Genomic DNA, 16,197 nt, shown 5'->3' with positions numbered 1-16,197 from the left:
AGAAACCAAGAAACAAGCCTTATTAAGATGTCACTAGGTGTCAATGCTATTGAACCCTTGAATCAGTCCTGTAGGACTGGGGGTTGGGGGGTGGCTCTGTGGCCTGGCTGGATTATGGAGTGCTGGGCAGGTCCAAAGATTTTTGGGGCAGGTCCCCATTTTTGTTAAGGTAGTTTTTAGAACATATTTTAAAATGTTTAGTGATTTAGTGTTAAAGCCACCTATCCTTACTTGCTAATGTGCTGATCTATTAAACTGTTCAAGCAGAAGACTTCTGGCCAACTTCACAAATGCCCCTGATTAGAATCAGTTTTTTTAGCAAATGGTATATTTATCATATACTTCTATCAAATTTTCATATGCTTGATAATGAAGTATATGGGGCAGATGACAAGGTAATGGGAAGGATAAGACTGGTCTTGCCCTGATTTTCTGGTATTATTTTAAAGTTGCACTGAACAAGGGCCCCTGGCAGATGCTCTTCCAACTCTTGCGTTCATACTGGCATTCCCTGGCATCCAGTGGTTACCAGGTGAGCTTTATAGCTTGAGACTGGAGCAGTCACTTACATAACATGACCACAAGGAAGTAGAATGGAACACGGCAGAAAATAGAAGGGAAATGGAAGTGGTAAAAAGGCAGGTTTTGTCCTTCTAAACTCTTCACAAGTTTTGAGCTCCCAGGGACCAGAGGCCACCTCTGCCTGGCCCACCTTTCTTCCCCTTCCTACTTCCAATGATTGGTGAGAAAGATGGCTGGCTGACTGGAAGGGCCAAGAAAAGCCCTAGGTATGAATCACAGGCATGCTTCCTTCCACACCAAGCTGCCTTTAGAAACCAAACCAAACAGCAAACACCCTCCTTGAAAAGATGCAAATATACCTGCCCAGGAAATGCTCCTGTACAACCCTCCTTGAGAGCTGGTCAGGCCCATGGCAGAGAAAGAGGCCACTGTGGAGGGAAAACCAAGGAAGGAGCTACATCAAAAGGGAAGAAAGGAGAGACGGAAAGACAGACAACACGGAGGGAAAAAATAACCACAACCACAAATAAATATGTAAAAGGCTTAGAAGCAGAGGAGGAGGAACTGGACCACCGCAGTTTCCAATATTTTCTGCCTACTCTGCAGTGGATGTTTTAGGAAAGAAAAAGGAAGGGGGAGTGAAATTATACACTACTAAATACTGTAGCTTTCTCTAACACAGGCGTCTTTCAAGGTTTTCACTATAAATTGTAATTTCCTGTTGGGAAAGACAGATTTAATTTTCCACCATTTCAAGTTTATCAGACAATTATTTACCTTTGATCATTCAGAATTCTAAATTTACTCCTCTCTGAAATCTCTGACTCCTGTAAGGATTGTTATCCTTGTTTGAGAATTAGTTCCTAAGTAGGCACTTAATGCTTAAATTAAATATTGAGTTATAGTTACCATTATGTGAGGTAGCCAATTTGTGAATATGCAAACATCCATAGATGTTAGGTGACTTTTAAAACATTTCATAATACTACCATTTAGCATCAGCTCAGTTTTGGCAAAGCAGATATTAAAGGATTTATTGAAATTAAAATCAATTCAATTTACCTCATAGACTATAAGATTTATTATACCACCCTGGAAATACAAATTTATACCTGATTCACTTTTAACTTAGTCACTTTTCTGAACTTGTTTTGTTTATGATATATTTTCTGTGGCCTTTTTCTACTATATTAATACAGATGTACACATACACACACACACACACAATTTATGGAGTTTCTTAGTTACATATCATTTTTTAAAAAGCAAGCACAAAATATATTTTCATATCTACATTTTATATATATTTGAGAAAACAATATTTTCTCAAATGCAATGTGTTTTTATATACTGCACTTGCTACAATTAATGTACTGGTATGTCATTTCACATACACATTGTTGGATCTTATCTGATGGAAAACCTGCATCTTCGCGTCTGGAAAAGTATCCATATCAAAACATGCAGCATTCCCAGGGAATCGACATTGCTCCAAAATTAAGTACACCTGCATTAAAACCTTGTTCCGGCTCCGATGTAGGCGCAGTGCTTCTCCTGAAGTCTATCTGAAGAGAAGGAAGGTGGGGAGGCAGTAGAGGCACCTCATGGCCATAGGCGGCTCCCACTGCTCAAGTGCAGCTTCTGGGCATGAGAGACGGACTGGCCCAAAGTCAATGCAGTTGGCTTTTATGGCTAAGGCAGGCCTAGAACTCACCATCTCCCAGTTTCTAGCTAAACTAAATTAGCCCTTTAAATAGAATAAAAAAAATAAATAAAACAGACCTATCCTGGGAAATTCCAGCAATGGATGGCTCTTGTTATAGGCATTGGATGAGGAGAGCTGTGCTAACCTATGGTGGCAAAAAAAATCAGGTCTGCAAATGGACTAATCAGTTTTTTATTAAAAAGCACACATTTTTAGTCAGAAAGGTGCTAAAAGGCTCTTCCTTATATGGAGCAGGCAGCCATGAGCTGAGTAAAAAAATGTTTATTTATGGCCCCTCATTCAGATGAGGCTGCATCTAACCACTCAGACAGGTTGGTGGGAAATTCGGAAGCTGAATTATTTGCTGTAGAATGGAATACATTTTGAATGTTGCGATCCCATTGAAAACGGAGATATTGTTTTCCTGCACTTGATATAATTCTCAAGATGCTTTGAGATGATTGTCGCTGTCCACAAGCCAGACCAAGAATCTTGTCATCTTCTTCAGATGGGAGCACCAGAACCACTGAGTCCTACACCTAATGAAAAGCTACATTTGTAGAGGCTACTCTGGCTGTCGGATTTCAAGGTCGAGACAATGCACCACATGGAAAACACATTCATTGAAAGACTGGAGATTTTTTTCCCATGTTGGAAGCAGCAAAGGATTTGCCAGTGACAACACTGTTGCCGAGGGATGCCCAGTTAGGGGTCTCTTTTGTGTCCCCATGAAGTTGCCCATTGAAGTGGTGCCCAAGGGCCACCCACATTCGAACTACTGGGTCAGCAGGAGCTCTGGAGCATGTGATGGGAGCTCACCCCACCCAGCAGCAACAGGTCTCAAGCGCGAACCTGCTGATTGTCAGTGCAGCGTTCTAACCTCCGTGCCCTCTGACTGGAGATGATACAATGGGAAAAGAGACATTTGACTGTCCATCCACCAGTAAAGATACAGAAGCAGGGATATCAAGTGATAGCCATCCAGGGTCTGCTGGAGATAATAAAACAGCACAGCTGCCCATTCTCTCAGCTACAGAGATGGGCCAATAATGGAGAAGGTTCTTTAACCCCAGGATATTGGCTAACTATCGTCCAGTCTCCAACCTTCGCTTCGTTGCGAAGGTTGTTGAGAGTGTGGTAGCGCAACAGCTTCCCCGGTACCTGGATGAAACTGTCTATCTAGACCCGCTCCAGTCCGGCTTCCGGCCTGGGCACAGCACTGAAACGGCATTGGTCGCGTTGGTGGATTATCTCTGGAGGGCTTGGGATAGGGGTTGCTCCTCTATCCTGGTCCTGTTAGACCTCTCAGCGGCTTTTGATACCATCGACCATGGTATCATGTTGCACCGGTTGGCGGGGTTGGGGGTGGGGGGCACCGTTCTGCGGTGGTTCTCCTCCTACCTCTCTGACCGGTCGCAATCTGTGTTGACGGGGGGGCAGCAGTCGACCCCAAGGCACTTTGCTTGTGGGGTGCTACAAGAGTCGGTCCTCTCGCCCCTTCTGTTCAACATTTATGTAAAGCCGCTGGGTGAGATCATCTGTGGCTTCGGGGTGGAGTTCCATCAGTACGCTGATGACACCCAGCTGTACATCTCCACCCCAGGCCACCCCAACGATGCCCTTGAAGTGATGTCCCAGTGCCTGGAGGCCATGCGGGCCTGGATGGGGAGAAACAGGCTCCGACTCAACCCCTCCAAGACCGAGTGGCTGTGGCTTCCAGCGTCCCGATATAGCCAGCTGACGCCATCGCTGACTATTGAGGGCGAATCACTCGCCCCCACGGAGAGGGCTCGCAACTTGGGCATCCTCCTGGACGCACGGCTGTCTCTAGAAGATCATTTGACGGCCGTGGCCAGAGGGGCTTTTTATCAGGTTCGCCTGATACGCCAGTTGCGCCCCTTTCTAGATCGGGACTCTCTACGCACAGTCACTCAGGCACTAGTCACTTCCCGCCTGGACTACTGCAACGCTCTCTACATGGGGCTCCCCCTGGGGTGCACCCGGAGGCTCCAGCTGGTCCAGAACGCGGCCGCGCGGGGGATTATGGGGGCGACGAGATGCTCCCATGTGACACCTCTCCTGCGCGAGCTGCACTGGCTCCCGGTGGTCTTCCGGGTGCGCTTCAAGGTGTTGGTGACCACCTTTAAAGCGCTCCATGGCTTAGGGCCGGGGTACTTACGAGACCGCCTTCTGCCACCAATAGCCTCCCACCGGCCAGTACGCTCGCACAGAGTGGGCCTCCTCAGGGTGCTGTCCGCCAGACAATGTCGGCTGGCGACCCCCAGGGGGAGAGCCTTCTCTGTGACGGCGCCCACCCTCTGGAATAACCTTCCCCCAGAGTTACGTATAATAACAGACCTCCGGATTTTTCGTCGGGCCCTGAAAACTTATTTATTTCAACTAGCTGGGCTGGCTTGAGCTAAATTTTAAATTGATTTTAAATTGGGTTGTTTTAATTTACGGCCAAAATATTTAATTATTTTAATACTGTTTTTTAAATTTTGTATGCTCTGTTTTTACTTAGGCTGTGCACCGCCCTGAGTCCTATTTGGAGAAGGGCGGTATAGAAATTTAATTAATAAATAAAAAAATAAATATTGCTGAAGGGCCAAAGGCATGAAGGAGACGCAGTGTTGATCTGCCCTGGGGCTGAAATTACACACCAACAGCCGGTACTACTCTCTTCCTGGAGGAAATGAAGGAACCTCACTAGACCTGCAGCCAGTCAAGTACAAAGGAGAGGGCAGGTCCTGTTCTGTGACTGGGCTCAGAGGGGAGGCTGAGGTTAATGGCAGCTGCGGTGCCTGGGCTGAGCCTGGGTTGCCTCAGAGACAGACGTAGCTGGATCCAGAGGACCTGCTTCGGCTTGACTGAGGACCCAGAGGAAGCTGGCAGATGAAGCACAATGGCAGCAGGACAATGGCTGAGCCCTGCCATCCCCTTCCAGCTGAGAAACAGATACAGGAGTACCAGGCCAATCAGTGACAAAAGCTGAGGTTGCCCTCAGCAAGCAAGCGCACAACCTCCATATACGCCCCCCCACCCCTGCTCTTCCACCCCCTCCCCTTCCTTCTCCTAACAAGCGCAGCACCTCCCCCCAAGCAGCACCTCTCCCAAAGCCCCTGAGCCCCTGCACCGATTGGCTGGCTGCGAACTGTCCCGGGCACCCAAATGCCCGATGCAAACTGTACTTTGTACTTCGACGAATGGGCTGTGGTGAAGGGACTGGGATGGAGGGGCCGTGGCCCATGTGCCGGGGCAAAAGGATGGGGGAGGGCCAGCCGAGGAGAAAGCTTGGGGATAATAATGTGGAGGAGAAACCATGGAGGAGAAACAGGCACGGCCAAGGGTACGAGCCGAAAAGTCCCATTCCGTCTGGGGGAGGCCCTGGGAAGCCTGGTGCTGGCCGCGTGCCAGTGCCTCTCCCTCAGGGACTGAAAATCTTGCTTGGATTTCAGCAAGGATTTTCAGCACCTGAGCAGAGTCCCCTCCCCACCTCCCCCAGGCACTTGTGCTCTTTACCAGAGACACAATCCATTTAATCCATGCATCACTTAATGATTGCAACATGAGCCGAGGTGGCGCAGTGGTTAGGGTGCAGTACTGCAGCTACTTCAGCAGATCAGCGGATCAAATCTTGATAGTACAAGGGTTTAGTGCACCCTGTTATTAACACAGCTGCCTGCAATTTCTGCTGGTTCGAATCTCTCCAAGGCTCAAGGTTGACTCAGCCTTCCATCCTTTCTAAGGTAGGTGAAATGAGGACCCAGTTTGTGGGGGGCAATAAGCTGACTTTGTATAAAATATACAAAAGAATGAAGGCTATTGCTTAAAGCATTGTAAGCCGCCCTGAGTCTCCGGAGAAGGGCGGCATATAAATAAAATTAAAAAAAAAAAAAAACTCACCGGCTCAAGGTTGACTCAGCCTTCCATCCTTCCGAGGGGGGTAAAATGAGGACTCAGATTGTTGGGGGCAATATGCTATTTAGTATACTGTCTTTGGTGTAAGCTGCCCAGAGTCCTCGGAGAGTGGGCGGCATAGAAATATGAATAATAAAATAAATAAATAAAATAAACAAGTGCCAGAACTGCAGTTGTTGAGCAAAGCAGTCACGTGATGTTTTGCTTAACAACCGTTTTGCTCTGTGATTGAGATTCCAGGTCCAATTGTGGCCATTGCTGTGTTTCCCTGAAAATAAGACCCTGTCTTACATTTTTTTTGAACCCTGAAATAAGTGCTTGGCCTTAATGCCATGCTCTCAAAAGCCTGCTTTTGGGGCTTATTATCAGGGAATGTCTTATTTTTAGGGGAAACAGGGTAAGTATGAACTGCCTGTACAACTCTCCAAGAACCCACACAGTATGTGGGCTGCACCGGAGACTCAAGAAGCCGAAGTCAGCCAAGGCAGAAGCAGTTCAATATGCTTCCTATAGAATATCTTGTTCCAATGTGCATCCAGCTGAAGAACTGCCTCGCTAGAGATAATGCAGATTTTAATTCCATGCTGGGAGAGTAGCAAGAAAGATCTCCTGCTACATTTTATGGCCCACAGAACAAATCAATATATGAATCCACATCTACTGAATTTACATTTTTATCCTGCATTTCTACATGAAAGGCTTGAACTTATTCAGGAGATGTTTTTGTGGCTTTTTAAAAGAGACTTTCAACATTATTTATTTAAAGACTATCCTGAGCGAACCCAGCCTTTTCTTTTATAGGAAGACTGAGGCTGTTCCAAAGCTTTCTGTGCAAAGCAACTCCTCTGAAGTGAAGCCAGCTTGGGACAAGTCCTGTTTCCCGTGGGCTCCACTGGGGTGGCCCGGCAGGCCTCCTGAGCTTTGCCTCACCTGTGTTGGAGCGCTGCAGGAGAGACGGCTTGGCTGTTCCCGTGGACAAGCTCGAGGAGGGGACCGAGAGGGACTTGTATAGGGCTGTCTCACGATGCTCCTTGAAACGCTCGGCTGCCATCAGGGCGTTGGACAGTTCCTGCAGGGGCATGTTGTTGATATCTGAAGAGAAGGGGCTCAGCGGATTTTCCAGGCTCATCAGCCAGCTGGTGTTACCTGAGGAAAGAGAAGAACGTAGCCAGGGAGAGCCCCATCACGCTGGGCAGCCTCGTCTGGGAAGAGAAGGACAAAACTCCCTTCTAAGGTTTTTCCCCAGAAGCTTCTTTTGGTACAATTGAACAATTCTGACCTATCTGTCCCTGGAATATCCGGATATCCCAACTTGGCCAGTGGCTAGACTGGCTAAAATCCAACTCCTCAAAGAATCTGAATTCTCCAGCCCTAATCAAGTCTGACTGAAGGTTGCCCTTCTAGGAACCAGGGCTTCTTTCCCAGCCCAGCTCCAGACTGGATTCCTTTGAAAGTGCCCTCAGGATCACCTTCTGTTCTTCACAACCCTCTGGAACACAAATATCAGTAGAGCCCCCTGATGGAGAGCAGACTCCTCCCCTCTGCCAGCTGTCCCCATTCCCTCGGCAGGCATATGAAGGCACGCTCCCGGTGCTAAATGTCTCTGGAGATTCTCCGTCCTCCAGGTCATGGCTGTCCCAAAGGTGCTTTTTCAAGAGGCAACTGGACTTTCTGGTTTTTATTTATTTATTTATTTTATTTATTTATTTTTCATATTTGTATACCGCCCTACTCCCGAAGGATTCAGGGCGGTGAACAGCCATAATAAATACAAATACATATAGAAGTTAAAAACTATTAAGAAACAGATTAAGTAATTTAGGCTCAAAGATTAAAAAACATCCAAATTTATCTAAAGAGGTTTAAAACCCAATTTAAAAGACAGTTTAAAAGCCAATTAAAAAGGGAGAGTTAGGCCAGACCAGCTTGTTGGAATAGAAATGTTTTCAGGGCTCGGCGGAAAATGCGTAAGTCTTGGATGTTTCGTAACTCCGGGGGAAGCCCGTTCCAGATGGTAGGTGCCCCCACAGAAAAGGCTCTCCCCCTGGGGGCCATCAGTCGACATTGTTTGGCCGACGGCACCCTGAGGAGTCCCTCTCTATGGGAGCGAACATCTTTTCTTTGAAGATGTTTCGCTTTCATCCAAGAAGCCTCTTCAGCTCTGACTGGATGGTGGGGAATGGAAGGGTTTATACCAGGGGTGAAATTCACTTACCTTCCCTACCAGTTTGCAAATGTGCGTGTGCTGTCATCTGCACATGTGCAAAGCCTTCTTTGCATCCATAAAAGCAACGTCATGATGTCTGTCCGGGCAGGCAGAGCCTCCCACAGCCGCTGCTACCGGTTTTCCCAAGCCGGATAGAACCGGATGAATTTCACCCCTGATTTATACTCATTGCATACAGCTGGTCATTTGCATTCTTTTGAATGCAAGGAATATAAATACTTCCTGTCAAGTATTTGCAAGCCATTGGCACGTATATCATACAGACACTAGTGGAGGCAGAAAGTGCCCCCACCCCTATGTGGAGAGGAGGGGCTTACACTGAGTATAAAACCCCCTCTAACCTTTCCACTATGCTCTCTTTTACGTTTGTTCTCCATGAGACATGATCTTTGATAAGGGTAGTCACACACGCTGTGTGCCCCCTACCCTAATGGATATTAAGACAGCCTTTGTATATAGTTAATATGTTTTGTTATATGAATAAATACATTTATCACATTTATTCATGCATCTGCCTTTGGACTCTTCTATGCTCCTGGGTGTTTTCTACGATCCCAATTTCCACAGAATGGTAGCAGAGGGAATGGTAGCAGAACTCCACTCCAGGAGCTGTTGAAAAGGCGAGATGCCCTCCAAAATAACCTGTGAGAGAAGCTCCCCTGTTGTGACCAGAGGCCTTCAACGGAGGAGAACTTCACAGCAGCCCCAGACTGAATCAACGATGGAAAACATTGAAGGGGGTTTCCATCCTGCTACACCCTGGCAGCCAGAGGCCACCCAGATGCAGCAAGAGATCCCAGGGGCCGAGCCAAGCGATGCTGGAGAAGGCTTCTTCAGCACTGACGAAGAGGGGGCAGAAAGACCAGATGAAAGCCTGGACAGGCAAGTGGCTGAGATGTCAGAAGAGGAGTGCAGAGCAGCGCTCGCCTGCCTCCTGAAGACAAGGGCAGCAGCCAGAAAGAGGCCTGAGGAGGCAGCACCAGAGATGCCTGCCATCCCGGTAAGGACTCCCCTGCATGATCTCTCCAAGATGGCGCCTGCCGCCAGAGAGACTGCCCCCCCACCCAGTTTCCCGCCAAACAAAATGGCCGCCAGGCCACTTCCGGAGGCAACTTCCTCCAAGATGGCTGCTCCCCTGGGCACTTTGCCAGAACCACGAGCCAGGCCATCCCCAGCTCCACAGCCCAGGCCTACAACGCCAGCCAGTCAGTTCAGCCTTCCAGCGGCCCAGAGGACCACTCCGAGCCCACAAGGCCCTTGCCAGGCCCCGCCTGCCATGGCAAACATCAAAGAGGCCATAGAGGCCCTGGTCGCTGCCCTGCAACTTATGGAGCAACCACCCACTGGCCCCCCCGAGGTCCCAGACCCAGCTGCCCACTCAAGGAGGGCCCCAAATCCAACCTCCCACCCCCGGAGGAACCCAGATGGACCTGCAGCCTCCCACCCCCCACTGCAGAGGCGCTCACCATTCACTGAATGCTCCAGGGAGGCCCAGGCTGAGGCCTCCGCACCTTTCCGGCCCTGCTGGGATGATCCGGAGCTGCAATCCTGCTCCTCTGATGGAGAAGAGGAGATCCAGAGACATTTCCAGGCCTACCCAGCCCATGGACCTCATCTGATGGGCCTCCAGTCTCCAGAAAGATCTCCAGGCCTTCTTCCCACTCCTCCAAGGCTTCCCCGCCACATCGATGATGTCCGGCCCTATTCTGAGGCTCCAGCCAGACCTGACTTCAGAGCTCAGAGAGGGAGATCGGAGCTCCAACAAGAAAAGGCTTTGGAGCATGCTCCATTTCCTGCACGTGCCCAGTTGCTTCAAACTACAGAAGGACTACAAAAAGGAGCCAGACCTAAGCAATCGATCCCAGGCTTAGGGATCCCAATGCCATTCACATCAGGATCTTTTCAGCCATTTGAACAACTCCCCATGCAGTTTAATGGCAATAATTTTGTAACTTTGCCAAATAATTTTGAAAAATTACATTTAAGTGGTCAGAATTTTAAAAAATGGTGTAAAGAGATTCAGATAATTCTCTTAAGAGAAAATACTCTGGACATGATCAAAAGACCACCCCCTTTACCTTGGAGCCCTGAAATTGAGTTCCTGCATAAAAGAGCTTACACAACCCTGTTAAGTTCTATAGACACAGCTCTGTATGCCAGTCTTTCAGATGGCCTCACAGCTCAGGAAGTTTGGACTGCCCTATATAATTTGTTCCATAGTGACAATATGGCTGCAACCAGCAGATTGTCAAGAATTTTCCACAACTATAAACTCAAACCTGGTGTCAAAATGGGGGAACATTTGGCAACGCTTATAGCCATGAGGGATGAGCTTATACAGAGGGGGGAGCCTGTTTCTGAATCCACTTTAATTAGTGTGATGTTGAACTCCCTAGACAAATCCTGGAGTCCCTTTATTATTTCTCTAGAAGGGGTTTCTAGGGAACAAAGAAATATAGAATACTTTTCTGGCCGCTTTATTGAGGAAGATTTAAGACGCAGAGATGAGGAACAACAAGAAATGAAGGAGGCATATCACAGGCCTAGGCCTCAGAGGAGGCGCCAGGACACAAGTGAAAGGATTAATACCCTTCCCACCTGCTTTGACTGTGGCATACAAGGTCACTTTAAAAGGGAGTGCCCTCGCTCTAGGGCCAACACGGCTGGACTTAAGCACAATAAAAATAAAAGAGGCCGTGGAAGAGGGGGAGGTGGTCATAAAGGATACCAATTCTGTAGTGTCACTAGTGACAATCACACCTCCCAGGTAAAGGATGCTGAGGGGCTGTGGCTTCTTGATTCAGGTGCATCAACGCATATAGCCAACACGAAGCAACGATTTAAGGTTTTACACCCACTCAAGTCCTCAGTAAAAGTTGCCACTGGGGACAAGGCAGAGGTAACTGGGGAAGGCGTGATCAATGTGCCTGGTATAGGAGATGTCACAGGGGCACTGTATGTTCCCTCAATCAAGAACAACCTTTTAAGCATCTTAAAATTGACTGAGGATAAAAATGTAAAACTGGTTTTTGAGAAGGGTGGAGGTTATGTTTTCAAAAATGGGGGTGTTGTTGGCGATATTGTAAAAATCAACAATTTGCCTTATTTTTCCCCAAAAGCACAGGTCAAAAGGCACAAGAAACCTAACAAGAGGGCTCAGGGAGCTAACGCCCAGATAGAGCAGAAAGCTTCTATGCCAGCCCCCAGGTTGTCGAAACTCAAGGACCCTGGACCTAAAACCAATGAAGCTTTTAAACCAGCTCCTAGGACATCCAAAGCCATTAAGGCTGAGCCCATTAAGGTCACAACTCCTCAGCCAATCCTGAGGAACTCTAAGGTGACCATTAATCCAGTGCCTACTCTCATTACTGAACAGACCAAAGCTTGTAATGGTAAGATACATAAGGTTGACAAAGTATGCATGGGTAAACCTTTACATTTGGATTGTGCTCATATATTACACCGCAGGCTCGGCCATGCCAGCTTCCCGGTTATTAAGAAAATGCAAGATTTTTCTGATGGGCTTAAGATAAAGAATTGTAATACCTATTTGGAATGTGCCATCTGTAAGGCAGCAAAATCTAAAACTGCTGCTATACCTAAGGTCTCTTCCCGTCGTGCAAGGTACCCTTATCAGCTGGTACACATGGATTTGGTTGGTCCTTTTAGACCCTCCCTTGGTAGGGGGCGTTATTTTTTAACGGTAGTAGATGATTACTCTCGTTATGGCCATGTATTTATTTTAAAGGACAAAACTGAAGTCTTTACCAACTTCAAATATCTTTACAACCAGATCCAAACGCAACACAAGGTGTGCATCGCTCAGGTGCAGAGTGATAGGGGGACTGAGTTTACATCCAAGATTTTTGAAAAGTGGATGAAGGAGAGAGGTATCCTCCATTTTAAATCATCCCCTCGAACTCCGTCCGAGAATGGTATTTCAGAAAGGAGAAATGGAGTGCTGCAGAATGTCATGAACTGCCTACTTGCAGATGCTGACATGAGCCAAGTTTTTTGGGCAGAAGCGGTCAAAATGGCTAATTATCTAGTCAACAGGACGTGGAGTAGTGCCATTAACCAAACCCCATACTTCCTGGTCCATGGAAGGAAACCTAGCCTCTCACACCTGAGAATTTTTGGTTCCTATGCCTGGGTCCATATTCCCAAGCACCTCAGAAGAAAGGGGGGCAAGGCATCAAGGAGGCTCAGATTTATAGGTTATGCAACCGGCAGCAAGGCCTCTAGGTTTGTAGACAAAAATAACCTTGTCATTGTCTCTAGATCAGCTTCCTTTGAGGAGGGGTCAAATTGGTCAAAAATTCATTCCAATGAACCCGGTTATTCCCCTATTAGAAGCGACACTGAACAAGCAGCACCACCTGAAGAGGATGAACCAACAAACTCCAAGCAACTGACCAGCGAAGATCCAGATGGTGATGAATCCCTACCTGACTCTGACGATTCAGACAAGGAATCCCTGGGTGACTTCACACCTCCTGCCTCACCTAAACGACCATATCTTCGCAGCGCCTGGGACAGAGGCCCGCCCCATTTTGATTGGAAAGATACTTCCGGCAGCTCCAATTCTGACACCGATGCTCCGGATGACAATGATGATGGTGAGTGGCAATTTCCCAGACGGTCAAAACGCTCCAATAAAGGGGTGCCACCCAAAAGGTTGGACATTGGCTGTGTTGCCTCGGTCAACAGCGTTACCATGGCCCCTAAAACGTACTCAGATGTCCTCCAACTTCCCGAGGAAGAACAGCGCAGGTGGAGGGTGGCAATGGAGCGGGAAATGGACAGTCTCAAAAAATTGAAAGTCTTCATCCCCATGGAAGTCCCCAAAAAGAGGAAAGCAATTGGCACCCGTTGGGTCTACAAGGTCAAGCCAATGCCCAACAACAAACTCCTCTATAAGGCCCGGCTGGTAGCACAAGGCTACGCACAGCGCTACTTGCAGGACTTTGATGAAACATACTCCCCCACCGTGAGAGCGGAAAGTGTGAGGGCTGCTTTGGTCACCGCAGCAGCACATGGGGAACACATTTTTCAATTTGATGTGCAAACTGCTTATTTACACGCACATCTAAAACAAGAAATTTACGTCAGAGGTGCCCCCGGATTTCAACGGCAGGAAGGCCACACCTGGCTTCTGAAGAAAAGTTTGTACGGCCTCAAACAATCAGGCAGACTGTGGTACAAATGCCTGACTAAAACTCTCAAATCACTGGGTTTCCATCCATCTCCAGCTGATAAATGTACCTTCACAAGGGATACCAAAGGGGGGCTGGAGAAAGTCCTAGTGTATGTCGATGATCTTTTATATATAGGGCCTGACAAGGGGGGAAGTATTATATTTGCCAGGACCCTACAAAAAAAGTTCACTCTAAAGTCTTTAGGATATGTGGACAAGTACCTAGGCGTACAAATCATCACTACACCAAAAGGTTTTGCTCTCTCACAAAAGGAAAAGATAGAGGAACTCTTGGTGAAATGTAAAATGGAAGATAGCAAGCCAACGGCTATCCCAATGCAGACCGACTATTATGGATTGGCACACAAGGATAGCCCAGAGTTCCAAAATAATACTCTATTTAGGTCAGTGATTGGCTCATTACTATATATAAGTAACTGGAGCCGTCCAGATATTGCCCTGGCCGTAAACCTGCTATCTAGACAAGTGGAACATCCTACCCAGTTCCACTGGTTAGCCATTAAAAAGCTATTAAGGTATCTCATGTTGTGGCCCCGCCCTCTGAGCCTGTCCCATCGGAGGAAGAAAGCTCCGAGCATGAGGAAGAGGAGTCAGCCAGGCCTCCCTCTCCAGGCCCCTCCCCTCTGGCATTGTCTCAAGTGCCGGCCGAGGGAGAGGAGACAGCTGATTCGAGTCAAAGTGATAATGACACATCATTCCTGGACGCACGCCTCCGAAGGCGTGATAAACGTTTGCAGCAGCTTGGGAGGCGTGCTAGGGATTAGAACTGAGTCACTGGACCACACCCCAGAGACCACACCCCAGAGACTATATAATAGAGAGTGGTGGTCAAGGATCTTTTGTGACGAACAAAGCAAAACCTTGGAGTCACTAAAGCCTCATCCGGAACTGCTGGGAGGAATATTATTTCTGTTTGGACTTTCTTGAACGTTCGTATCTTATCTGTCTGTTTGTGAAAATAAAGTAACTTGGCAGACGGTGTGTCTATCGCTGCCAAGTCGGAGATAAGAACTGAGTGCGTTCCAAAGTGTTTCCTTAACCCTCGACTGGCTGTGTGTGTGTGTGTGGGGACGGGGACAGATCATCTTGTTCGTCACCCCATACTCCATCGTTAACCCACGATGGACCAACAGCTGCAGCAGCAGATACAGCAGATGCTGGAGGCCAATCAGCTTCTGCAACAGCAAGTAGCACAGCTAACTGCCCAACTTGCTTTGGGAAATGCTCCTGCAGCTCCACCTCCTCCCCCTCCCCGTCCGAGATGCCCAGTGAATGTGCCAGATAGGTTTTCTGGGCAGCAGGAGATGTTTCCGGCCTTCTTGGGACAATGCCAACTGTTTATGGCAATGAGGCCGGAGGATTTTCCGGATGACCGGGCTCGGGTGGCATTTGTTATCAGCTCCCTCTCGGGCACTGCCGCCCGATGGGCCACGCCCCTGTTGTTGCAAGATAGCCCCTTGCTCCTGGACTTTCAGGGCTTTTTACAACACCTGCGCACCATGTTTGAGGACCCCCTCCGGGTGCAGACGGCAGCGAGGCGCATCAAGGACCTCCGCCAAGGCAAGCGCCCCCTGCAGGACTATATTGCAGAGTTCCGACTGCTAGGCCAGGATTCGGCTTGGAATGAGGTGGCGCTGATGGACGCCTTCCAGGACGGCCTTTCCGACGAGATGCAGGACGAGCTGGTTCGTGTGGAGGCGCCACCGACCCTCGACGCGCTGGTGACCCAATGCCTGCGTATCGATGCCCGCTTGCAACGGCGACGGCCCCGTCGGGCTCTTCCGGAACCATCGACAGCGTCGGCACCCCCGCGTTTCGCACTGACAGCGCTCCGGACCGCACAGCGTTTTGTGGCGACGGCTGAGGAGCCTATGGAGCTCGGAGCAGCCAGACCTCAACTGACGGCCCAGGAGCGGATGCGGAGACGTAAAGGGGGGTTGTGCCTCTATTGCGGCGAGGCGGGACATTTTGCCGCCTCGTGTCCCCGGAAGCGGAGTGGACCGCTCAAGCCTGTTCCGGAGTCTCGGCGTGACCTGCCGGGAAACGGGCCAGGCCTGGCCTAGGGGAAACTCTGGGTCAGGCACGTGACCATGCCCCGCCGGAGTCGGCGGCTGTGGACTGTGAGCCCCCTCGGCACCTGATTTTGAACACCCGGGTGTTGTTGGCTAACCGGTCGGAGGGGCTCCAAGCGCACGCGCTGGTGGACTCGGGGGCCACCACGAACTTTATGGACCAGGCCTTTGTGGCCCATTACAAAGTCCCCTTGGTTCCAGTGGACCCTCCGTTGAGGGTTGAAACTATAGATGGGCGGGAACTCGTGGCGGGGCCCATCAAAACCGCTACTCAGCCCTTGCGCCTCGCCATTGGAAACCACGAGGAGGCGATCCAGTTTTACGTAACGGCGGATCTGCACTTTCCCTTGGTCCTGGGGATGGCCTGGCTTCGGGCGCACGACCCTCAGGTGGCGTGGTCGAGAAATGCCATCTCGTTCCCGAGCCTGCAGTGTGTCGACCACCTTCGCCACACCTGCGCTGGCCAGGACGTCTCTGCCCCAAACGTCTCCTTGCCTCCGGAGCTGACGCCCTTCGCCGACGTGTTCAGCGA

At 49.0% G+C, this 16,197-nt stretch overlaps 1 protein-coding gene across 2 annotated transcripts in view; it reads right to left on the bottom strand.

Moving 5' to 3' along the window:
* TSC2 (TSC complex subunit 2) overlaps positions 1-16,197 on the bottom strand; it is a 67,719-nt gene that overhangs the window by 14,440 nt on the left and 37,082 nt on the right. For both annotated transcript variants that reach the window (XM_070955040.1, XM_070955041.1), the window contains 2 exons: positions 7,079-7,294; positions 882-950 (listed from right to left, as the gene is read on the bottom strand). In XM_070955040.1, the coding sequence (XP_070811141.1) occupies positions 882-950; positions 7,079-7,294 (285 nt within the window). The remainder of the gene's footprint in view (positions 1-881; positions 951-7,078; positions 7,295-16,197) is intronic.

The sequence above is a fragment of the Pituophis catenifer genome, unplaced genomic scaffold (assembly GCF_029215685.1).
Source record: "Pituophis catenifer annectens isolate HBS135680 unplaced genomic scaffold, rPitCat1.0.hap2 SCAF_16, whole genome shotgun sequence".
NCBI classification, from domain to species: domain Eukaryota; kingdom Metazoa; phylum Chordata; class Lepidosauria; order Squamata; family Colubridae; genus Pituophis; species Pituophis catenifer.
This window is presented reverse-complemented; position numbering and strand designations above follow the sequence as displayed.